The sequence below is a fragment of the Megachile rotundata genome, chromosome 16, assembly GCF_050947335.1.
Source record: "Megachile rotundata isolate GNS110a chromosome 16, iyMegRotu1, whole genome shotgun sequence".
In the NCBI taxonomy this organism is placed as follows: Eukaryota; Metazoa; Arthropoda; class Insecta; order Hymenoptera; family Megachilidae; genus Megachile; species Megachile rotundata.
Window position 1 is genome coordinate 12,054,306 of NC_134998.1, and position 24,348 is coordinate 12,078,653.

At 35.1% G+C, this 24,348-nt stretch overlaps 4 protein-coding genes across 10 annotated transcripts in view; 3 read left to right on the forward strand and 1 right to left on the reverse strand.

Annotated features, from left to right (window-relative positions):
• Positions 1-15,558, forward strand: part of LOC100877050 (midasin) — a 69,900-nt gene extending 54,342 nt beyond the window's left edge. The window contains exons 12-20 of the mRNA XM_012280148.2: positions 540-769; positions 2,837-3,048; positions 5,300-5,767; positions 5,850-6,250; positions 6,688-7,790; positions 7,943-12,369; positions 12,440-14,812; positions 14,897-15,134; positions 15,203-15,558. Of these exons, the coding sequence (XP_012135538.2) occupies positions 540-769; positions 2,837-3,048; positions 5,300-5,767; positions 5,850-6,250; positions 6,688-7,790; positions 7,943-12,369; positions 12,440-14,812; positions 14,897-15,134; positions 15,203-15,385 (9,635 nt within the window). The 3' untranslated portion in view covers positions 15,386-15,558. The remainder of the gene's footprint in view (positions 1-539; positions 770-2,836; positions 3,049-5,299; positions 5,768-5,849; positions 6,251-6,687; positions 7,791-7,942; positions 12,370-12,439; positions 14,813-14,896; positions 15,135-15,202) is intronic.
• Positions 15,559-15,669: 111 nt separating this feature from the next.
• bonsai (28S ribosomal protein S15, mitochondrial) lies at positions 15,670-16,941 on the forward strand. The gene is made up of 4 exons (XM_003701136.3): positions 15,670-16,042; positions 16,149-16,282; positions 16,378-16,573; positions 16,648-16,941. Exons 1-4 carry the CDS (start codon positions 15,807-15,809, stop codon positions 16,919-16,921), a joined length of 840 nt encoding a protein of 279 aa, XP_003701184.1. The 5' UTR covers positions 15,670-15,806; the 3' UTR covers positions 16,922-16,941.
• Positions 16,942-17,602: 661 nt separating this feature from the next.
• Positions 17,603-23,804, reverse strand: Eaf6 (chromatin modification-related protein EAF6/MEAF6). 7 transcript variants are annotated; one of them, XR_013040774.1, is made up of 5 exons: positions 23,576-23,804; positions 22,704-22,907; positions 22,482-22,518; positions 18,866-21,228; positions 17,603-17,788 (listed from the first exon to the last, which is right to left on the reverse strand). XR_013040774.1 is itself a non-coding variant. In XM_003701222.3 (4 exons), exons 1-4 carry the CDS (start codon positions 23,645-23,647, stop codon positions 20,894-20,896), a joined length of 648 nt encoding a protein of 215 aa, XP_003701270.1. In that variant the 5' UTR covers positions 23,648-23,804; the 3' UTR covers positions 17,603-20,893. The 7 variants fall into 7 exon arrangements, 1 of the variants encoding a protein (XP_003701270.1); XR_013040770.1 differs by having other exon boundaries at positions 17,603-18,163; XR_013040773.1 differs by having other exon boundaries at positions 18,806-21,228.
• Positions 18,256-19,951, forward strand: LOC100877275 (uncharacterized). Its single transcript, XM_012280149.2, has 4 exons — positions 18,256-18,391; positions 18,895-18,947; positions 19,024-19,273; positions 19,372-19,951. The coding sequence occupies exons 1-4, from the start codon at positions 18,356-18,358 to the stop codon at positions 19,639-19,641; spliced, it is 609 nt and encodes a 202-aa protein (XP_012135539.1). The 5' UTR covers positions 18,256-18,355; the 3' UTR covers positions 19,642-19,951.
• Positions 23,805-24,348: the final 544 nt, after the last annotated feature.

Sequence of the window (24,348 nt, forward strand, 5' to 3'; positions counted from 1 at the left end):
GGTCCATCATCAGAAAATGTGATCCATATTAAAATAGATGAATGCACATAATATCGCACTGTTTCATGGCTCAGCTAATTCTGAGCGATATATGGAAACTTGTGGAGTGAAATTCGATGCTAGGTGGCGATTGTTAGGTCACATCTGATGAGCCGAGAGCCTGATCAAGTGATCCCATAGGACGTTGCAACAATAATTATCCAGCTTTGACTGTCTAAAAAATTGTTAAGGAGTTAAATAGGTGATACAGCGAATCATAGGTAGAATAGAACACGTACATTTATCTTGTATATTTTACAAGATAAAATTGTACATGTGTACATTTTAATATTTCAAATTAGTTACACCCAACAAATAAATCACAGAAGTTAAATTTGCAGAAGCAAAGTGTTTGCAGAATCATTTATACCGGTAAAGCTCATTCGACCACACATTTTCTTGTTTACCTAAGCGAATAAATTTACAAGCGACAATCGATTTGTTCCCCTCACCCTTTGTTATTCTATTTCCTGATCCGCGTATATTTTATTCGACGCCAGGCAGCGAGAAAGGGACAGAAACAACCATGTCGACGGAGACGAAGCTGTTCCTCCGTAAAACCCAGGAATTATCGAAACTGGTGTCAACCATGAAAGCGTTGGGGACACCCTGCGAATTGGAACTGCAGGAAATCGAGAAAAAACTGACCGATCTATCGATCGCCGTGGAAAAGGACAAATGCCTGAACGCCGGTGGAAAATTCGAGTGGGTTAACAGCGTGCTGGTGAAGGTAAGTGTTCTTTTTCCATTTTCAACGCCATGGAAATTAATTACGCCATTTTCTACCATATCTCGCTTTTATTCCGTAATAGACATTAATCATTCCGAGGATTCGCGTTGTAAGAACACTTTTCTATAACATTTAGAACATTTGTGTTGCAATTACATTTCCAACGTGTTACATTTCATAGATTTTCTACAAGATTTTCTTCAAATAAATTTATTAATTTAGAAGTGACAATCTAGAAATATTATCTAGATTATGTAGAAATAACGTTAAGTGACGTATAACGCTAGAAACGTAATGGCGGCGATAGAAGACATTTAGTAACAGCAGTAAAAGTAGCAAAGTAATACCAGTAATAATACTACGGATAATTATACCAACGATTCCAGTTACCTCTACGAATTTAATTCCTCCCCTAAATTATTAAGTTCCTCCAAATTTTACATAAACCTTCCACCAGCTCAAAATTCCAAATGTAACCAATTGATATTTCTATCGGAATATCAGACCAACCGATAAAACATAAATTTTCGATCGGATATTTCAGATGGAACTTAAAATTAACCGGGAACCTAACCGAGGATATGAACCGTTTAAACATAGAATTTGCGTATATTTTAACCCATAAACCTGCCACAAATCTGATCTGAAGGTAACCGCAGTTGCGGGTATAGCAATGCATACCGAACCGACTGAGCGGAAACTGGTACACATACTTTGTAACTGAACCAAATAGGCGAAATGGATGATATATAAATATGGTGGGGGATATTGATATGGGGATTTAGGGATTTGGGATGTGGAGATTTGGAAGTGGGAGAATGTAGGAATTTGGGGGAAATGGGTATGGGGGTTCTAGGGAGTTGGGATGTGGGAATTTGGGGATTTGTGGATTTGGGGGATGTGGATGTGGGGATTTAGGGATTTGGAGATGTTAGAATTTAGGGATTTGAGGATTTGGGGGAAATGGGTATGGGGGTTCTAGGGATTTGCGATGTGGAGATTTGGAAATGTGGGAATTTAGGGATTTGTGGATATGGGGATTTAGGGATTTGGAGATGTTAGAATTTAGGGATTTGAGGATTTGGGGGAAGTGGATTTGGGGATTTAGAGAGTTGGGATGTAGGGATTTGGAAATATGGGAATTTAGGGATTTGTGGATTTGGAAGATGTGGATATGGGGATTTAGGGATTTGGGGATGTTAGAATTTAGGGATTTGAGGATTTGGGGATTTAGAGAGTTGGGATGTGGAGATTTGGAAATATGGGAATTTAGGGATTTGTGGATTTGGGGGATGTGGATATGGGGATTTAGGGATTTGGAGATGTTAGAATTTAGGGATTTGAGGATTTGGGGGAAGTGGATATTGGGATTTATGGATTTCCTCAAAATCCCTAAATTCTTACATTCCAAAATCCCTATATCCCAAATCCCTAAATCCCCTAATTTCTAAATTCCCTAATTCACAAATTTCCAAATCCTCAAATCCCTAAATCCACAAATTCCCAAATTCACAATTCCCTAAATCCCTAAATCTCTAAATCCCCAAATCCCCAAATCCCTAAATCCCCAAATCCTAAAGTCCCCAAATCCCTAAATACCCAAATCCCTAAACCCCCAAATCCTGAAATCCCCAAACCCTAAAATCCCCAAATCCCTAAACCCCCAACTCCCTAAACCCCCAAATCCCTCAATCCCCAAACCCTAAAATCCCCAAATCCCTAAACCCCCAACTCCCTAAATCCCCAAATCCCTAAATCCCCAAATCCCTAAACCCCCAACTCCCTAAATCCCCAAATCCCTAAATCCCCAAACCCTAAAGTCCCCAAATCCACAAATCCCCAAACTAAAAATCCCAACAATATATCACCTGACACATCTTCGAATCAATAATCATGAACGCACTAATTACCAAAATTCGCCACTCGCCCCAATTTTCACACCTGTCTGACTTTTACCCAATTCGAAGCCACCTATCTTTTTCCACATATCATCGTAAAATCGAATATCACGAAACGCGATTCGTGCCAACGCATCGAAGGAAAGTAACGGCGTTTTATTGTTTGCAGTGTCTGCAGAATGGCACATGGTTGTTACTGGACCATGTGAATCTTTGCAGTCCGGCAATTTTGGATCGATTAAATGGACTCCTGGAACCGAACGGGGCTCTAACGATCGGCGAGAAGGGTGTCGATGAGCAAGGAAATGTGTTCACTGTCAGAGCACACAGAAATTTCCGACTGTTCCTCATTATGGACCCCCGTTACGGCGAGATCTCAAGGTAATGAATGTACATGGTGTTCCGACCGAAAGCGGGTCACCTAATTATCTGCTACAAGCTTGATCATACTTGCGCTGCTGTTTTACACATAACTTATACAAACTTTCAAAACTGCTTGCAAACTTCTTGCCTTTCGTGATTCACGAAAATTTCCTAATTCATTGAGCTACTATTTTATTGAAATTTATTTGTGAATGCAAAATATTTAAGTTACTTATCGCAGTATGTTTTGAATAAATTTGATGAGACAGTTTATAGATTTGGCGAGACACTTTGTTGATCTTGAAGCTAAGTATGATCTTCTTTTATTGTAGTTTGTATATTTTATTTATTGGTTTGATTGCCGTATGTTTTTATGTATTGTTATATAATTTTGATGTCATTTATTTTGTTATGTAATTTAGGTTTTATGATGAAACTTAAGAGGTCCGTAAAATTTATTGAATGAGGAATTGAAGGACCATTAAATGCTTCTAAACAAGGGAAATGAGGATTATATAATGGTCATTACGCTTTCACATATTCTGTTGGAGTATGAAAAGTTTCGTCGATAAAACGAATACATTACTATGCTGGACATGCAGTCGTAATTATTCAGGAGCTTGCGTCGTTATGTAGGAAAATTGCGCGACCATAATTGCCGACGTTACTATTAACGGGGTTTATTGAATTTCTATACCATGTAGGGCAGATGGCCTCTCGTTATATTGCCAATTTCGACGAGTACTTCTAAGGAACTAGGAATGATCTTTTATCATTGTAGAAATATTTAGAGATAGAGGATTTTTTAATTTATAAATTGTCCATAATCCTTGAGTTCCTTGTTTATAAATAAAAAAATCCCTAGGCTTCTAAGTTAGCAAATTTTCAATGTCCATGAGTACTCAAAGTATAAACTCCTTAAATCTTCAAGTTTTTACATTTTTATATTTGAAAGTTCCTATATTGAAAATTCCTTAGATACCTATATCCACTTTCCCAAATCCCTATATTTCTAATTCCCTAAATACCCATATCCATGTCCCCCAAATGCATAAATCCCCAAATCTCCATGTTCCCAAATCCATAAATCCCCAAATCTCCATGTCTCCAAATCCATAAATCCCCAAATCTCCATGTTCCCAAATCCATAAATCCCCAAATCTCCATGTTCCCAAATCCATAAATCCCCAAATCTCCATGTTCCCAAATCCATAAATCCCCAAATCCCCATGTCTCCAAATCCCTATATTCCCAATTCTCTAAATCCCTATATTCACTTTCCCAAATCCCTATTTTCCTAATTCCCTAAATACTGATATCCACTTCCCCCAAATCCATAAATCCCCAAATCTCCATGTCACCAAATCCATAAATCCCCAAATCCCCATGTCTCCAAATCCCTATATTCCCAATTCTCTAAATCCCTATATTCACTTTCCCAAATCCCTATTTTCCTAATTCCCTAAATACTGATATCCACTTCCCCCAAATCCATAAATCCCCAAATCTCCATGTCACCAAATCCATAAATCCCCAAATCTCCATGTCTCCTAATCCATAAATCCCCAAATCTCCATGTTCCCAAATCCATAAATCCCCAAATCTCCATGTCCCCAAATCCATAAATTCCCAAATCTCCATGTTCCCAAATCCATAAATCCCCAAATCTCCATGTCTCCAAATCCATAAATCCCCAAATCTCCATGTTCCCAAATCCATAAATCCCCAAATCTCCATGTCTCCAAATCCCTATATTCCCAATTCCCTAAATCCCTATATCCACTTTCCCAAATCCCTATTTTCCTAATTCCCTAAATACTGATATCCACTTCCCCCAAATCCATAAATCCCCAAATCTCCATGTCACCAAATCCATAAATCCCCAAATCTCCATGTCTCCTAATCCATAAATCCCTAAATCTCTATGTCTCCAAATCCATAAATCCCTAAATCTCTATGTCTCCAAATCCATAAATCCCCAAATCTCCATGTCCCCAAATCCATAAATCCTCAAATCCCTAAATTCACAAGCTTCCTCCCCATATCTCTCCTTATATTACCTCCATATATATTACCGTTTAAAGTACCCTTCACCTACCACTTGTAAACCACATAAAATACCACGTCAAAGAAGAAAACTTCCACAACCATTATATGACCATCTTCAATACTTGTCCTACATTTCTATCTTTAGCATTAAGAGAAGAGGCTATTATAATAAGAAAAGTCATAATGTTCTATTATATTTTCCCTTGTGACGCTGTTTCAGAGCTATGCGCAACAGGGGCGTCGAGATAAGTATACCCACACCACAAGATGTCCTCCTTTGTAATCCATTGGACGTAACGTCGTTACTGAATAATTGCGGCATAAGGAAAGTGCACCATCAAAAGCTGCTCTTCAAGATCCATGAAAGCTTGTACGATAAGCAGTACAAATTGAACGAGATGGTGCAAGTTGCGTCGTTCACCAGTCAACAGGTTGCCAAAGGATTCGCTTTCGAGGATTCATTAAGAAACTCTTATCGCGAAATCTGTGGGACGCTGGATTCGAGGTCGAGGAAGGAAGCTTTGAGGAGAATCGATGAAATTTTAGCTGAGAATTGTGTGGTGGAGGAGACTTGCTTTTGTGATTTGGATGCGTTGACTTTGAGGATATGTGATGTGAGGAGAAATGCGGGATTGGCGATGGTCAGGCAACAGGGATTTCTTCTGAGGACTGCTGTGGAGAAATTTAAGTATGTTTAGAAGTTAGAATATTTTCAAACCCCCACATCTCCAAGTCCACTATTTACTAATTCCCAATTTCTTCTTTTTCAGAAACAATTCAAGCATCGATCTGCAGGACCTCTTCAATCAACCTCCCATCACAAACACCACTGCATTTCTCCAAAGTCTTCTACTAGATTTCTATGAACAAACCTCTTTGGAAGATTTACCTATCAGGCACATGTGGAGTACAAATATCTTCTCAGATAATCAATTGACTCAGTTTGGACAGTTGAATGAATGGCTGAACAAAGAAGTTGAATCTCTGAAGTCCTTATTTGAAAAGAATTCAGATATTCCATTAAGTCTGACTGAACCGATGACTTTGTTAAACAATTTAGCTATTGCGTTGTACTTTCAATCAATTGTCTTTAACTGCCAGAGCAATGGAGATTCTCAGAAGAAGAAGAATATTATGTGTTTGAAGGAATACTCTTCTGCTGTTTGTTCAGGTGAGTTTAAACAAATTTACAGTATATGTGGAATTGTTTTCTTTTATATTTGCATATTCAATAGTACAGTTGAAGCAAAGTTATTAATTATGTTTGTGAAAATAATATCTAGCCAGCTAGTTGCTGCCATCTAACGGTGAATTAACATAAACTAACCTCTTCAGTATATTGCTTCTCTTCTTTTGTACTGTTTTGAATAACAGCCTCTCTACAGTTGAGGGAAATTATAAAGGAAAATAATAAAGACCCCACATCTCACAATTCCAAAAATTGTTAACTCCCAGTGTCCCAAATTAAAACACAATTCAAAAATTCAACAGTCCTAAAATGGAGGACCTTCCTATGTCTTTTCTTCTCTGTAACTTCTCCATAAATATATCTATAACTTTCATTTAATAATTCCTTCAAAAGTACCTAACTCAATTTCCTTTTTTCAGGAAAACTGTCATCAAACCTAAAGAACGAGCCACTAATTCTAAAATTCATGGAACTGATCGAACAATCTGCAAAGATTATTAACACAGTGCTTCACGTCGGTAACTTATCGATAGATGATAAACTGTACATTAAATTGCGCGAAGATTTGAAATGGTATAAAAGATTTTGTAATTTAGGAAAGATCGAATTAATTAACAAGTCAAAAGGTACATTTTTTGATCTACGAGAAATCTCTTCGTCATTGAAGGTCCACTACAAGTGGCTCACAAAGTTTTTCAACAAACTCTTTGCGCTTCTCGATACAAAAGTCTGCGAACCGAACGTGGAAAAAGAAATAACAGACTTTTCGAAGAAATTTTTGAACGTGGTAGTCGATGTGGATAAGTTTGGGAAAATTCGAAGGAAAATTAAGAAACTTCTATTGCTTCCATCGCCACATTTTTCTGAAGATTCGATGACTTTTCACGAAAAATTGCGATCGGTTTTGAAGAAACTGGAAGTCACCGAAGAAAACCTGGTAGATATCTCAAAAACGCGATTGAAAATCGTGTCCATAGCACTGGAAGAAAATTTAACTGCTCGAGAAGACTTAATTAACATTTGTGTCAAGAATTTCAAAAACGATAAAACTGAAAAGGCTGAAGCATTGCTAGAAGTCGATGAAGTTGCTGGAAGAATCATAGAGCTCAAAGAAATTGATGAAAATGATATTCGGATGAAGGACAGTTCAACAGAAATTGAGATCTGGCCCATTTATGAATTTTTCTTTTTACTTTTCACGTATCGTTTCCAGAGGAAACTTTGCGAAGAACTTAACCAACAAATTAGTCATGCTAATGAAAATTTGGGAAGAATTTATGAGGAAAATATTTTCCAAAAGTTTGCAGCAATTCCAACGATACCAATACATCTTATTGGTTTAATAAAAGCTTTGAATTCTGATGAAACTTTGCCTAAGCAAAGACTCTCTTTGTTTCCTAAATTATTTTCTTCCATTGAAGAATTTTCTGAACAGTCTTTTGCTGTAAAGAATTCAGATGTGCTTTTACATTGGTACTATCAGAGGGAAGCAAATGAGGAAGACAGTTTGAACATTTTTGAGGTATTATTTGTAATTCTATAACTCGTTTTATCATTTCTTCTGTTAACATAACCTTATCCATTCTACTCCATTTCATCTTTCTTTGTTGCATAATTCTAAGATCCTTGAGTTATTTATATTTTATCAAAACTAAATATGTTATTTTCTTTCAGCCAAATTTTGTTGACAAGTCAACGCTTTGCAACTTGATCTGTCAATTATTCCTGACAAGTTCTGTACACCGGAGGGAGGCAATCAACTTTGGAAACCACAAGAACCAAAAGAGGCTCCTGACAATTATTCAAACTCTATTATGGAAAAATTCTTTAGTGTTAAATTCAGATGAATTCAAAATATCCATAAATGACTCGGTTCTACTAGAATTTTACATAAATTATTACACATCTGCCATCAACAAAGTAACAAATGCTTTTGCATTAACCTTAAACGAAGAAGATCAAAATGATCTGAAGAAACGTTTCTTTGAACCAATGAAATTATTGTTAGAAATAAAAGAAAATTTGCAAAGTAGCAATAATGTTATAGAAAGAGCCAAAGGTTGGTTGATACTTGGTCATTTACAAATCTTCCTCTTCCACGATCTGGGATCCATTGATCCAGTTCAGAAAGTAGCACTAAAATCAAAGTACATCCGAGAAAATATTTCCGACCTCGAACTTTTGATGTCCATCGAAAGTCTACAGTGCAGTATCCTAGGAATCAGTTTATCGAAGGAAAGAAAGCAATCAAGAATCAATCGTTTAGAACAGTCGTCCAATGAGATGAAAAGTTTTGAAGATTTCCAAGCAGTGAGACCAACGTTGAGTTTCCAAAATTTGAGGGAAGACATTGAACATTTCTCGAGGAACATTGCCTCCTTTGAATCGATCTTCAAACACGTACAACTCTTAAACAGCATGGCTGAGAAATCAAACAGAAAAGAGTGCATCAGCCAAAGTCAAGAAAAGCTGCACGAGGCAATGATCTGGAAGAAATCGTTGGAAAGGTTCGTTGGAAAGTTGGAGAAGAATTTCCTGAACGGTTTCCCTGATCTAGTTTCACCTATGATCTCTGCAATTTCAAATTTGCATCATGGAATATCAATTCTGATCCACGAGCTATCAATCATGCAGCCTCAAACTTCTAACAGTGATATTTGTTACAATTTGCTGCGTTTCCCTGTTGCCAACATTTGCCAGCAGAACTATGTAAACTTGGTAAAGCTTTGCTCTTCTGAAAAGCTGATTTTCATCCTCACTGAACAGTCAAAGTCAGAATCCGTTCCAAAAGACAGATTCAAGATGGCTAACATAGCGCTAAAGGAGCTAGAAAATTTATCTCTGATTGCTGTGGATCGTGTGGAATCGTTCTGGGACGAGTTGTACAAGATCTTCTTCAAGTTCAGAGTCCTCTGGAAGGAGCAGGAGAAGCGCAGAGAAGAAGAAATGAAAGAAAAACAGAGCCTCTTCAAGACAAAATTTGACTCTAAAGAAGAGGATGAATTGGATTATAAGAGAATGTTCCCAGGATTCCAACAAGACTTCCTGGAGCTGGCTGAAATGTTCCCAGGGTATCAAGAGTTCCCAGAGCTCCAGAGAATCCCACAAATTATGCAGAATGAGGAGTCATTCACTGAGCTGATATCTACAAGAGATGCCAGAAGAATTCAAGAGATACATTGGAACATCTTGAGAAATTCAAATAAAGTTCCAGTAAAAGATCTCAAGAAATCAGAAAGTTTGGAACCAAATTTCATTGAACCATTAGCCCAAAGATTTGAAACTCTGGGTTCTACAGTGAAGACATGTTCAGAGGATCAATCATCAAAATTGATATGCAGCTTAAATGTATTAATTTCACAGAAATCAGGCTTTGATAACAGAAAAGACAATAAAGTATATGATTTTTATAGAGATCCAAATATTAGAGAGGTTGAAGAATCTCAAGTGTTGTTTGATAAACTTTTGAAGAGAATCAATGAACTGTTACAAGAGTGGCCTGAAAATCCTATATTAATTTCAATCAAATTGATCGTGGACAGAATATTTAGCTTCTCTATCGACTCTTCCTTATCCAGATACTTAGTTGGCACCGAGTTACTGCTGACAAAGATACAACAGTGGGAAGAGAATGCTCATTCCAGTGTTAGCTTATCAGAATTCATTGAACTTTTTGGGGAGAAAATTCTGCATTGGAGGAAACTTGAGATTTCAAGGTGGAAAGATTCTTTGGAAGTCCTTGAGGATCAGTTAAAGACAGAGGCTTCAAAATGGTGGTTCTTCTTGTTTGATTTAGTTGATCAGTATCTTACAGATACTGAAGAAACAATGGTTGAAGAACCAGCAGAAGAATCAGCTGATAATATTTCAAAGGAGAAAGTCATAGAGAATTTGGGACGTTTTCTAACAGAATCACCTTTGATAGAGTTTGAAACAAGACTTCAATTGGTCTATCTCTTTTATTGCCACGTCTCCTACTTCAAAAAGACTGAGAGGCAGAAGGAACTGTCTTCAATTTTCTGGAACGTTTACTTCTACTACAGCCAGTTCCTGAATGATGTTCAGAACAAGATTAAACTACTTAAGGAACCCATTGCTAAAAAGTTAAAAGACACCATCAAAATCACCAGATGGAACGACATAAGCTATTGGTCTGTAAAGAACACCGCAGAGAAGTCACGGAGGACCTTGCACAAGTTTGTGAAGGAACTTCAAAAATGTCTGCGAGAAAATGTTGCATCTTATTTGACCTTAAAAACTAAAACAGAAACAGAGCCAAGTACAAGAAGAGAGCTTGGTCCATCTGAGTTCTTAGTTGACCTTGAAGCCAAGAAGTTGAAGAAGTTTGAAAAGCTAACTCGTAAGGCTTCTCAGTTTTGTGAGAACATCATTGTGAAGAGCAACTATTCAGAAATTCGAAAAGACATTGAGTCTTTCATTGAAGACTCGGTGGAAGAAAGCAAGAGGTTAAGAAACTTGGAAGTAGATAAGACCTTGAGTAAAGGCAAACAGCAGTCGCAGTTGAAGAGCATGCTCCAGCAGAAGAAGATGTTACTGGCAAATTATTTCAAAACGTTGAGTCGACTAGGGATTTCTTACAGAATTGGGGTTCTGACTTGGAAAAACAGAAAAAGTGAAATCAACAATTTTGCTGTTACTCCTGTGGATTTGAAAGAAATTGAGAAATTCAGATTGATTAAAGGAAGCAGGGGAGAAAACATTGAGAAAGGACTGCTTGAACAGTGGTCCAGCTGTGATAAGTATTATTATGAATCATTGATCAAATTGAATTTCCTGGATGGTATCTTGAATTCAGGGAAAAGCGACCTTGGAATGCAAAACGCTGAACGTTGTCGTGGACTTTCAGTTCATCTTGCTTTGTTAGCTCATCGACAGAAGGAAACAATTGCCAACTTCTTTGAGCATTTTCTTCCACTCAGAATTCAAATATCAAACCTAATGCAGATGATGGAGGACTCAAAGAAGAGAGATGTTAAAAGCATCTCAAATGTTACAGCATCTTTCAAGCTTGCCAAAGTAACTGATTCTGTAAAAATTGTACAAGTGTTGGAATTTGTAAGAAACACAAAGATCTCAGATATCTCTGTATTTTTAGAAAGTCTAAAAACAACAGAAGAATCGGTTGAAAATTTAATGGAGGTAAAAGAGGTTCTTGAATTTGCAAAGTCTGTAGGAATTTTAGATTTTGGTGAAATTAAAAGGATTTTGGAAACTGCTAAAGCTGCAGGAATCACTGATTTCTCACAGCTGGTAGAAATTTTAAAGGTAACAGACAAGAATATGTCAGAAGAAATGAATATTCCAAAACAAAAAGGCTTGCAGGCTGCCATGATCAACTTCCAAGAATTGTTGGAAACATTACAAATATCTGTAAAACAGATTCTCATATTTTTGGAAAGTTGTCCAACAGAGTCCCTCGCAGATGAGAATCTTCTTGATTTAAATGAAACCATGGTACCTGTTCTGAGAGAGAGCAATGTTTCTAGAAATTCAGTTGCTATGATGCAGACGTCTTTAGACTTGATAAAAAATATGACAAGAGAGTTGCACTCATGGATTATGATTTCAAGAAAGATTGAGAAGTCAGGTCAGATTTTCTTGTATCATCAAAGACACGTGAATTTCCTCCAAGCAAGTTATCAGAAAATCACAGAAATTAAGAAGAAATTAGTTGATGTTGCAATTACCTTCACAGCTGATCATCCTATTGCTGAAAATTTGAACTTCTTAATAGATAAAATTGATGAGAGTAATAACTTATTTAAATCAACGTGTACAGTAATTGAAGAGGATGAATCTGGAAATGTGGAGGAATATGAGAAGAAATGTGATACCTTAATTACACAAATGCTTCTTGTCATTCAAAAGAAGCTTCAAGATATGCAGACATCAAGCGAAGAAACTGTAGATCCAGAAAAAGTTGAAGAAGATTTTGAAGAAAATGTTATGACTGAGAAGTTAATAGAATCACTAAAAAAGAATATTTCAAATTTGCGACTGAAAACAGTATCTAGGTTATTTGGGGAATTGTTACAAATTATTTTTGAATGTGATGCTAAGTCTGCAAATAAGTGCATAAGGTAAATTTTAATTGATATCTTAAATTATATTTTCTCAATATTTTGTTCTAAATTTATTATTTTTTTTTAGGTTACTTTTGCAACATTTACCCCTTCTGGAGCAATATATCTTGTTCCTTCATTACTACTTGCATGAACAGGTGGCATCTTTCCGTCTCACCTGTAAATTCCTTTATCTTCAACTGAACGTCTTCTTGGATTTGGCAGCAAATGGTTTCTGCCAACCAGAAATGACAGAGGCCTCTGAGGACAATGAAGAAGGTAGTACAGTTGAAGGTGGAATGGGTCTGGCTGAAGGAGAAGGTCAGAAAGATGTTTCAGACAAAATAGAAACAGAGGATCAATTAGAAGAAGCAAGAGGTCCAAACGAAGAAGAAAAAGACGATGACAAAAAAGACATGAAAGAAGAAGAAAAAGGCATTGAAATGTCAGAAAACTTTGAGAGCCATTTACAAAATATGGACCAAGACGAGGAAGATGAACAGAAGGACGAAGAAGAGGACCTTGATAAAGAAATGGGTGACACTGATGAAAATGCAGAGAAGCTAGATGAAGAAATTTGGAAAGATGAAGAAGAGGAGGAAGAAAACGACGATCAGAATGAACAAAATAAAGAAGAGAAAGGAACTGGTGAGAAAACTGGACAAGAAGAACTAGGTGCAAAGGATGACGAGAACAAGAATGAGAGCGAGGACCAAGAAGGAGAGAGCAATGATCAAAGAAAAGAAGAAGAAAAGAAGGACATTAACGAATTCGAAGAACCTGATGTGAACGACGATCAGATAGATCCTTATCATGGAAAACAGCAACCAGAAATCGAGCCAGAACCTTTTGATCTCCCAGAAGATATAAATTTGGATGAAGACATGAAGGAAGATAATCCTGAAAATGAAGAGAATCCGTTCGACATCGATGAGATGAAGGAATCGAAAGTGCCCGAAGACAAAGAAGAGGAACCTGAAAAAGAAGAAGATCAGGGCGAAGGCGAGCAACAAGACTCTGCTAGTGAAGACGATGAAATGGAAGAAGATCCAAACATGGATCCTGACAAAAGAAGAGATAAAGAAGATACGAACATTGAAGAAGATAAAAAAGATGATGTAGAGGAACAGAATATGGAGGAAGAAAAAGAAATAGAAGAAGACAAAGCTCGAGCAAGTGTTGATGCAGGTAGCAAAGAAGTTGATGCTTCGCAAGAAGTTGAATCAAGGAAGGACGGTTCTAGAGATGCAGTAGAAAGTCAGTCAAACGAAAAAGAGATGGAAAGCTCTACAGATAATATTACAGATGACAAAAAAGATAAAGGAACTGGTCAGTCACAAACGGAAAAGCGTGAGGGGCATTCTGGGTCCAAACAGGAAGAGAATGCACCCATTTCGGGTGAAGACAAGTCTACGAAACCTATTCAGAAGCGAAGAAAACCCGGTCAAAGTGATGAAAATCGTAGCTTGCTTGATGAACTTCAACCTTCCATGAAGAAAATGAAAACTGCACCAACGCGTCAAGAAGTAGATAACAGCGAAGAAAAAGAGAGTAACGAGGTTGGTGGTGAAAGTGAAGTCTACGAACATATTAAGAACACAGAGAAGTTTGACGATTACGTATTTGATGCTGCAACTGAAGACCAGGTTAAAAAACAGGCATCAAACTTCGAAGACGAAAAGGATCCTGATGACAAACTAGAAGATGATGATATTAAAATGCACGAAGACCCAATAACAGAAGATCAAGATGAAGTAACGAATAAGGAACATGCTCAAAAGGTACCTGAAAGCAAGAAAGACAAATCTACAAATGTTAGAGGAGAAAAAACAGATGATGTGGAACAAATGGAAGTGGGAGGTGAAGTTGAAGGTGAAGTAGTAGAAACAACTCGTGTTCTGCGAGGAAACGAGTCAACCATTCACACAAAACTGCCAGAAACAGAGATTTATGATGTCTCAATGGATAACATAGCACAAAAGAGGTCTGAGATTGAAAGTATGCTTGGACAGTGGTCTCGAGAACCATCTTCCATAGAAGCAGCAAATGCCTGGAGTTCAATAAGTGCGTTGACTGAATCAGCTGCAAGAGAACTGTCAGAAAAGTTACGGCTAGTGCTGGAACCAACATTAACCTCTAGGTTGAAGGGTGATTATAGAACTGGCAGACGTATAAATATGAGGAAAGTAATTCCATATATTGCCAGTGAGTTCCGTAAAGACAAAATTTGGCTGAGACGTACCAAACCATCAAAAAGAGATTACCAAATAGTGTTGGCAATAGATGATTCTAGTAGTATGGCTGATAATCATTCAAAGGAATTAGCATTTGAGTCCCTCTCGTTAATTGGCAAGGCTATGACTTATTTAGAGGTTGGTCAGCTTGCTGTTATTAATTTTGGAGAACAAGTCAATATTCTACATCCTTTCGGGGAAAACTTTACCGAAGAAAGTGGTGCCAGGCAAGCAAATTGGAATTTTTGCTTTCAATTAGTGTTAGTATTTTGTTGTGTACTGAAGAGACTTAATTTGAATTTATGTTACAGATTAATTCAGCAAATGAAATTTGAACAAAAGAAGACAATGATTGGTCAGTTACTTGACTTTACAATAAAGATGTTCACATCTCAGAGTAGTTCTGATAACGCAAAGTTAGTAGCCATCTTATCAGATGGTAGAGGAATATTTTCGGAAGGGATAGAAAAAGTAACTGCAGCTGTGAGGAAAAGCAAATTATTGAACATTTTTCTTGTTTTTATAATAGTCGACAATCCTCTCAATAAGGTAACTACCTTGAAAATATGTTAGAAAATATGTATTATAAATTTTCTAAGTATCAATTTTTCTTTCAGGATTCAATACTTGATATAAGGATGCCAATTTTTGAAAATGGAAAACTATTAGGCATACGTTCCTACATGGATAATTTCCCATTTCCGTTTTATATTATTCTCCGGGATTTAGACTCTTTGCCCGTTGTGTTAAGCGACGCTCTGCGACAGTGGTTCGAAATTGTAGGCAGAATTGATACATAAAAACAATTTCCTATTAATATAATTTTTATTGTTTATACCTCATAGTATAGAAATTTATTACAGACTGAATTTAAATGTTATGTTTCGTTAATCTAACGCTGTATAAATATTTAATAGAATTTCAAAACTGTAGATCAATATAAATAAAAAAATAAACATATATTTTTGACAAATGCCGATACTCCATACTTGCTCCAACTTTATTATTATAAAGACATGATATCTGATTCAAAACATTCAGTTTGTATTTGGCGCCATGGAATTTGAATTTAACATCATATGCTTCCTGCTTCTGCACCAGCGCTTTTTTTATGAGGGCAGGTTACACTGCTAATAATTGTAACAGTTATTGTAACGTTTCTAACAATTGACACTGCAATTGTTTCGAATTTTGTATTGATTTCAATATTCGTCAGCTAAAATGAGTTTAGCAATTAGTTGTAGATCATTCGGTGCAGCAATAAAGAATGTTTACATGCTTGGAGGTTATGTAAAATGCAATTCCACAACTGTTGTAGAGAATTACAAACTTAAATGGGAACGTCCAAAAAAAGTTCCTTTCTCAGATCCTAAACAAAGTGGAGATTTAGGATTAGATATAACTGCAAAACCCAATGAATTTAAATTGCGTTTTGAGAAATCAAAAGAATTACAAGAGTAAGTAGAACTACCGTAAAGTAAACTTACTGTAAAAGTTAGGAAATATATGTATGTTAGTTAAGGAGAGAGTAGTTTATTATGCATTATTTGATCATTGATATAGTGCAGATGATATAGTGAAAAAGATGTTTACTTTGGAGTTTCAACGAAAGAAAGAAACTAATAGGCTAAAGAACAACAAAGTAATGGCTTTAGTAAAGCGACACGTCTGTGACGGAGGTTCTACAGAAGTTAAAAGTATGTGTACAAGTGAAAGTATTAATATCATTAGTCCTATTTATAATTTTACAAATAGTACATACAAATTTTTATGAATAAATAAATTTTCTTAGTTGCAGGAATGACTAGTGCAATACATGATCTTCAAAATTACGTGAAGGAACAACCAAGAAATGGACAAGCTAAAACAACCCTCAAAGAATTAATTGAGAAAAGAGCAAAGTACCTTAGGCATTTACGCTCTTGGGATTATCCACGATATGAGTGGGTCCTTGAACAACTGAACCTTGTGCATAAAAATCTGCCACAGTAAGATATTTATCTAATATGGATTAACAATAAAGGTCTTGGTGCAATAACATATTGTTATTGCTATTTCCCAGGAAACTTGGACCAGTAACAAGAAAAACATCATTGAGGAAGGTGACAGAGGAGTTTTGCAATGATATTATTCAGAAGAAAATTGATGCTTTCAAAGTTGAATTAAAAGAAGAGCAGAAGAAATTCTATGTCGAAAAGGCCGAAAAATTAGCATTCATTTTGAAGGAAGAAATAGAATGTGGTCTAAAACCAACGGTAACGGAAGAACAGATCGAGGATTGCCGAAAAAAGGCGGAACTGTTAAATAAAGCCGAGGAAAGTCATGATAATGAATAAATAAATTTTCTTAAAATTGATACTTTTAGTCCCTTTTCCATCATCTTATTTTACAGGGTACTAATAACTAATACTATATTAACTTCCTGTTAATTTTTCTTCTGATAAGAAAATTAAATATTGTCATTGTTTTTTATATTTATTAAATATTTTAACGTATAATACTTGAAATATTTAATAAAACATTTATAGTTACAACAATCACCTTTATTATTAGTTTTAAATTGAGCAATGAGAAACGCTGAATTATACGATAATTGCAGACAATAGTCAATGCATAATACAAAGAGGCAAATTCTTGAATTCTTCCTTAAACAGCCATTGCATAAGAGAAGAAATGAATAGAGTTCGAGAGGTTACGTATATTAGATTGTAACAGTGGTTCTTAGTCATAATTTTCCTCTGATTATAATTTATGCTTATTCGTGACACATACTTTATTTCAGCGAAAAGGAAATATTAAAATCTTGATTGAAGATATAAAATAATAAATATTGTGCCTCACATAAAGGTAATACATTTATTTTATGAATAGTTATATTAATGTAACATTAATGTGACATCTAATTTTCTTTCAGATGTTTCATTATGATGCATCGATTTTTTATGGCGATCACAGGTGACCTCCACGTTCGTTTTAACGCAGGTGTTACAGAGAAAGTTGTTCAACGAATACCATCATTAAATATTCCAATTTTTTTATTTTCTAATTAATACTAGATTACAAGTGATTTGTCGCTATTGTATCAGAAGCTGAGGCACATCGGCACAGGTGATGACGTTCCCACGCCTTCACGTTGCGCATCCCCCGATATATCAAGGAGGACCCAAAAAATGTAAGTGAACGTTCTCGTATATACCGGGTAACTGAAAAGTTTGAATCATACCACACAAGATTTAATCAAAACGACTATATTAATCAAGTAATATGTTCACAGATTATTTAGGACTTTAGGAAATAGACAATAGAGACTTCAGCTAGGAGTTGTACATTTGAAGAAAATGGTGAACTATGTCGTTCACGTTCACAAGACATCAGAGTGAACTTTGAATCGACTCGGCAAAAATCGGACATACTCGGTTGCCATGTTGTAGAATCAACTTTGGATACTTCTATATTCTACCCAATAGAGGATGGCTCAAAGATTCTTAGGATCACCCTGTATGCGTCGTATATAAGGATGAGCTGGATGCAGATGTTCTATTCTTCGCAGGACCGTCGTGAAAGTTTCGTTAGATTCCCTTCAAAATTTACGTAAAGTTCGCTCATAAATCACAAGTGAATTCTTTTCTTAAACAAATATTTTAAAGTACTTGTTAAGATGTAATTTTTTATATATAATTGATCTCGATAAATGATCTACAAAAGGGACATTGAAGAAGTGTATTTTTAGTGTATTTTCAATTAATTGTGATATATATAGTGTTCGCATCATGCAGTTACAGTTTTCTATAAGCATTACTGATAAGGTTGGTTTAAAAATTTTACTGTCAGATTAATAAATAATTATAAAGTAAAATTTTTATTTATATTTTAGCAACAATTTATGGTAGACTGAGTAGAGTATAAATTTAATCCACCAATTTGCAAAATTGTTCTTGAAAATTAAGTAAAATTACATGAAAAAAATGCTTTGTATCTGTTTTGTCTTAAAGTATCAATTTTCGCGGCAATAATACTCGGTTTGGGACACTCTGTATATTGCCACTCCTTGGGAGAGCCATAAGAGATATTGCGCAAGAGAATCTGGTGCACGCATGCGCAATAGATCATTGAATCCTTCTTTATAATTTACCGTTAATATTTCAAACGTAATTAATCGAATTTGCAACACAATGAATTATGAAGTGTGAGAAACATTGAAAGAAGGCATTCATTCTTACCATTCTTAGATATTCCTAAACTTAAGAAGTTTAAAAATATACTTTTTCTACTTGAATTACCGGTCTGATAAAAATTCCGTTTCTTCTAGATTGTGATTTTGTGCTGCTTCTTGAAGCTAATCGTCGCTGGTGTTCTTCAACAGTAAGACTACATAATTAAATGTGGTAGTAATTAGTATTTACAATATTTTTATACGGTTTATGAATATTGTTCACAGAAGATTTCCTTGTGCGCCGGTTGATGTAATTTCTGCGAACGGTGCCGCGGTACCGGTGGCTTGTGCCCTCAAAGCTATCGGAAGTAAAGCAGAACCGGCACTTCCGACTTACGTCAAGGTCAACACTCCGATCTCGTATAGGCCACTGCCGAAGACTTCATCATTGGTGTACATAGCGCCGCCAATTTTTAAAACGGCCTCGGCTGTTGTTGCAACCGAGCCAAAAGGCGAGAAAGAGGCAGAATTTACGGTAATTTACCGTGGAAAAATATTTATATTTTGTTACACTTTACACGCATAAATGCATGAACATTCACCGTGAGAATACCAAAGTACATTTCTGTGCAGGCATATCCGAGATACTCGTTCAATTACGGTGTCCTGGATGGATACACGGGGGATTCGAAGTCAGCATGGGAAGAAAGGGATGGAGACACCGTAAAAGGCGAATATTCTGTCGTCGAGGCAGATGGGTCGATTAGAACAGTCACCTACACGGCTGATGACCATAATGGCTTTAATGCTGTCGTAACAAGGAACGAGCCTCCGAAGAATGCGAGGCAAGACGTTAATGTGAAAAGATTTCTACCGGCTACGATTCTTCCTGAACCTCATTAGAGGCAAATCAATTACTCCGTGAAGCGTTTCCACCATTTTTCTTCCATGCGAATTGTTGAACCTTTTGTGAAGAGTGAAGAGATTTGTTAACGCGGAGAAAGTGAAAATGCGCAATATATTATACAAACAGTTATTACTGCCCACTTTGTTGACAGATGACATATTTGGAACACGTGTGCAAACACGCTAACACGCTAATTCTATGACCATTTTCAACGCATTTCAATTTCCTCTTTTCATGAGGTTCAACACTAGTAGTTCTAACTTATGTAGAGAAGCATGAAATAAAGATCGATTTCTTTATTAACAATATTTTATTTAAATATAGTGGATACAAAAAATATTTTTTTCAATTTTTTATAAGGTTTACTTTAAAACTTCAATTTTACAGTTATGGACAATTAAAGATTACAAAGAAAAAACCTGTATTAAAATATAATACTGCTAAAAATAAATATGTATGTTAAGAAAGGACAAGTGAATTAACATTTCGTCCGTTGTATTAGTCGATTACGTTAGTTATTCGTTATTAAAAACAAAAGTTTAAACTTCATGTAACTTCACTTCCTTGTGCAATTGTTATTCTATCTTTATTACAACTATGAACTTCGGTATCCTATTTTCTTTGTATTTTACATTAAGATAGAACAAAGAACTTTATACAAAAGAAATAAAATGAGTAATCCAAAGTACTGCCTAAGTTCATAAATTTAAAACTAAAAGCTGCATGATAATACTTGAACAGATCAATTGTATAAAACTAATTCTAATCCCTGGCAACGTATTCTGTATTTGTCACAAAAGAAAAGAGATACAAAAAATAATATGATTCTAATTTTAAATCTAATTAGACATTGTTCAACTGACTAATATAAATTTGCAAGATCTTAATGTTTAATTCTTTATCCCTAACTATTAGTCTCGTATAATACTATATTCATTGCCTCTTAACTTATCATGTTTATTCTTAAATATTAGACCAAAAAGAATAGTTGTACGATGATGGTAAACTGGTCAACATCCTCCATCGTTCAAGCCTTTATCTTCTAAATAATCCTAACATTCCTATTGCTAACGTAAAAGCCTTTAATGTTCTTCACCTTTTCATCGAAAATCAATGTTCACGGTGCATTTATGGTAAAAAAACAGTGAGATCTTGTACATTGATAAGGTCGAGTGAGACATAAAGAAACAAGTTCATTCAATCATGCTCAGATGGCCCGTTAAGTGATGATAACAGTTTGAGGGTATTCTACCTATTCCTAGATCTTTTGTTGCTATTTTTTTTAGCACTGTTCCCAGATTTATTTTTTGACGGTTCTTTTCCAGTGTTCTCCTTCAACGAGACATGCTCGAGGCTGCCATTACTTGCATGTCCATTTGCAAATTGTCCAGAAATTTCAGTGGAAGATGTGAGAGATCCATTCTGATTATACTGGCCAGATAAAGAATGGTTTTTTCCGCTTGACTCCTTATTACCATTGCTGCTACTACTATTGTGGGTTGTTCCATGAGAATTAACGAGGCTGCAATTGTCTTCGCTACCACTGTTGCCAATCTGTGACTCCGACTCGCTGTACCGGTCAACTGGAATCAAGTTTAGAATGGGAGAACCGCGATCCTCGACCCTTGATCGACGACTGTTCGACATTTCCGGTTGTAGTTTGATTGATTGATCAGTGGTTATTTAAGCGCCTCACGTTTTTGTGAAGATGATCGTTGTTTGATCGATTAAACGATTATCAAGACTCAAAGATTAGTGGCTTATCAGGTATTAAGAAACGTTAAAAACAATATTTTTTTCCAAGTATACAGTCTTATTACATTTATGTTGCCTGGGAAGTTTCCCTTCAGATAAAGAGATTTAGACATTTTCTATAGTTTAATCGATCAAGATCTATGTTTTCATGTAATTTCCTGTAATTTAAAAATACTACCTAAAAGCAAACACATGAATGTGTACTATCAGTTGATATGATTTTTATCAAACTAAAAAGAAAACATGTCACTGGTAAAACCCTTTAGAGTGAAGTAATTATATCTGATTATATCATTGTTTTAAACACATTTACTGTCGACTTAAAAAAAGTAACTGTTTGAGAATATAAAAGAAACTTTTCTGTTACATCCACAATAATATAGAAAACATGAATTTATTTCAAGCTCAGATACAGAGGAAAGATAAATCTAGAAAATAAAGTAACAATGCCAAGCTAATGTTTTCTACATTTTCAATGTGTACAAGAAAAGCATACATTACAAACTTACTACTGACATACACGTAGAAGAAAGCAACATAGCAGACAGAATTATTGAATCGAGAAATAAATTTTTCACGGAACCTCGAGATTCGTAAAAGAAATAGATGTTGAATTTATTCATAATTAGATACAGAAACAGATAAACATGAACGAAAACAAATAAAGAAAAATCAACATTTATAGTGCTACACTAAGTTTCTTCTAAAAAATTTGAAATAAATTATCATAAACATAGACTAAGCAAAAAAAATAAATTAAAATCTACTCATAAATTAAATATAGAAAAAAAAGAACTCAAAATATTAACGAATAATTCTTTGAATCTATCTGTTCATTCATCCGATCGTGCTTCACAACATTCCATATTTATTACAATGTTTTGGAAGACAGTATGATTGAAACATTGAGAAGATGAAGAAACACAATCCAAGATAACTTAGCAAATAAAAAGAATTGTTTTCTAAGGAGAGGTTCAAAAGAAAAGTTGGAAAGGATGATAGGATGAAAAATAAATTGTATTCTCTCTTTTTTATCTTTTAAAGAATCAACTATCTCAGGAATATCCATTGAGGTCCTTACTTTTTTCCTGGGTATTTTCAACAAGTCCACTGACAGCCTGCAAATATTTAATTTTATATTTATTAAAACTGTGCTTCTTTTGGATATAAAAGATATCCTAATATTTATGAAATTAATACAAGTTCTTATAGAGTTTACAATACAATCGAATTTTATATTTCTACAGATATATTGGTGTGATTAAACTGGGTTCAATTCAGAGTTAATTAATTGATTACTTACTGCCATAGACGTGATAGATGATTTTGAGAAAAGTCTTTCTGCTTCTTTAAATTTCCTATTACGTTTGTCTGCTTTACTATTGGTATTTTTGTTACTAGCCAAATATCTATCCCATCCACGTATTATGTTACCATACAATTGTGTATCCTCCAGATAACTACCCTCAAAGGCATATATTTGACGTTCTAAATTTGCAAGAGTGTCCTGGTAAATTATAAAACATCATAAGCAACATTCAACAAAATTAAAAATAAACAGTAAAATATTTTTGTATGAGTGCATATTCATGTAAAAAAATATCTAGCAAGACTTTAATTTCTACATAACTGTATATACATAGCATCATAAGGTAAAAAGTTAACAGTTTTTACGTGTATAAGTTTTTATTTCATGACATTTTATACAGACATTAGTGACAAAAATACTATTCCACGCTCTTGAAAAAACAATACTTAATACAGATATCTGTGACATTTTCAAAAAGATATTAATTGGTATATTCACAGCTGAAAGTGAAAGAGGACTAGGGTTATATTTCAACAGTTTAAAATGATTTAAACAGTTCTTATACTACATATTATAACGAGAAGAATGCGAGTATGTGATAAACAATAGCAAAAAGTCGATGGAAAAAGAGTTTTAATTAATACAAAGAATGATCTAAAGGTATCTGAAAGGTTAACATAACCTCTAAACTGTGGTACAAACTATTTGACTTTCTAGACCTTTCGTAAGAGCACTAATTGTTAAAGGTAACTAAGTTTTGTGTTAACGATGATATTAATCGTCCTAGGTATGCTGTTCAAATGCAAATAGGAATATATAAAAAAAAAACAATAAAAACACAATCTGACAGATGCTTTCATACTCACAGCTATTTCCGCTTTTCGTTTAACTAGTTCAGCGAGCTCAGCTCGCAAATCGACGGAGGATTTCGTCGACATTACGTATTTAAATATATTAATAGAACAACAACAGTAGATTATATTTTTCTGTTCAAAAACGCCTTCTTTGTACTCAGCAGAGGAGCCTTAATTTGTTAACAAAACCTTCTGAACAACTTGAAGTTGGGGTTACTTGAAGTTTGAATCAAAATATTGATGACGCAATGACGGGAAATTTCAAACTTTATTTTAAAAAATGACTTTTTCGATTTAATATTAGACCAATATTTATATTAATATTGATATTAATGTTAGATCAATATTAGTAGACATATTAATCAATAAAATCAATGTTAATTGCATTTTTATGAAAATTGAACTGGTGGCGCCATCTCTCCGGCGAACAGGGTGAAGTACACACTTTTGAAACTGCAGTTTCATTAGTTCTCATAAACTATCGCTAGGTGGCGCCGTGTATATCCTTTTCCGTTCAATTCCATTAATATAGTTGATTTTTTAGCTTAATTGACTATGAAATGAATTGATTTACACCGGAGTATAAAAATAATTAAGTTTGAATTATTTTGACTTGACCAAACTATTACAAAGTTTTAATTATTAGAATAATTTTAATTACCTTCAGGGTTTCGGCCTTATGTGCTGCCACCTAGTGGTAGAAAACTAGAACTAATTAAACTGCTGTTTGAAAAGTGTGTAGTTCACCCCGTTCGCAGGAGAGATGGCGCTACAAAATTAGTTCC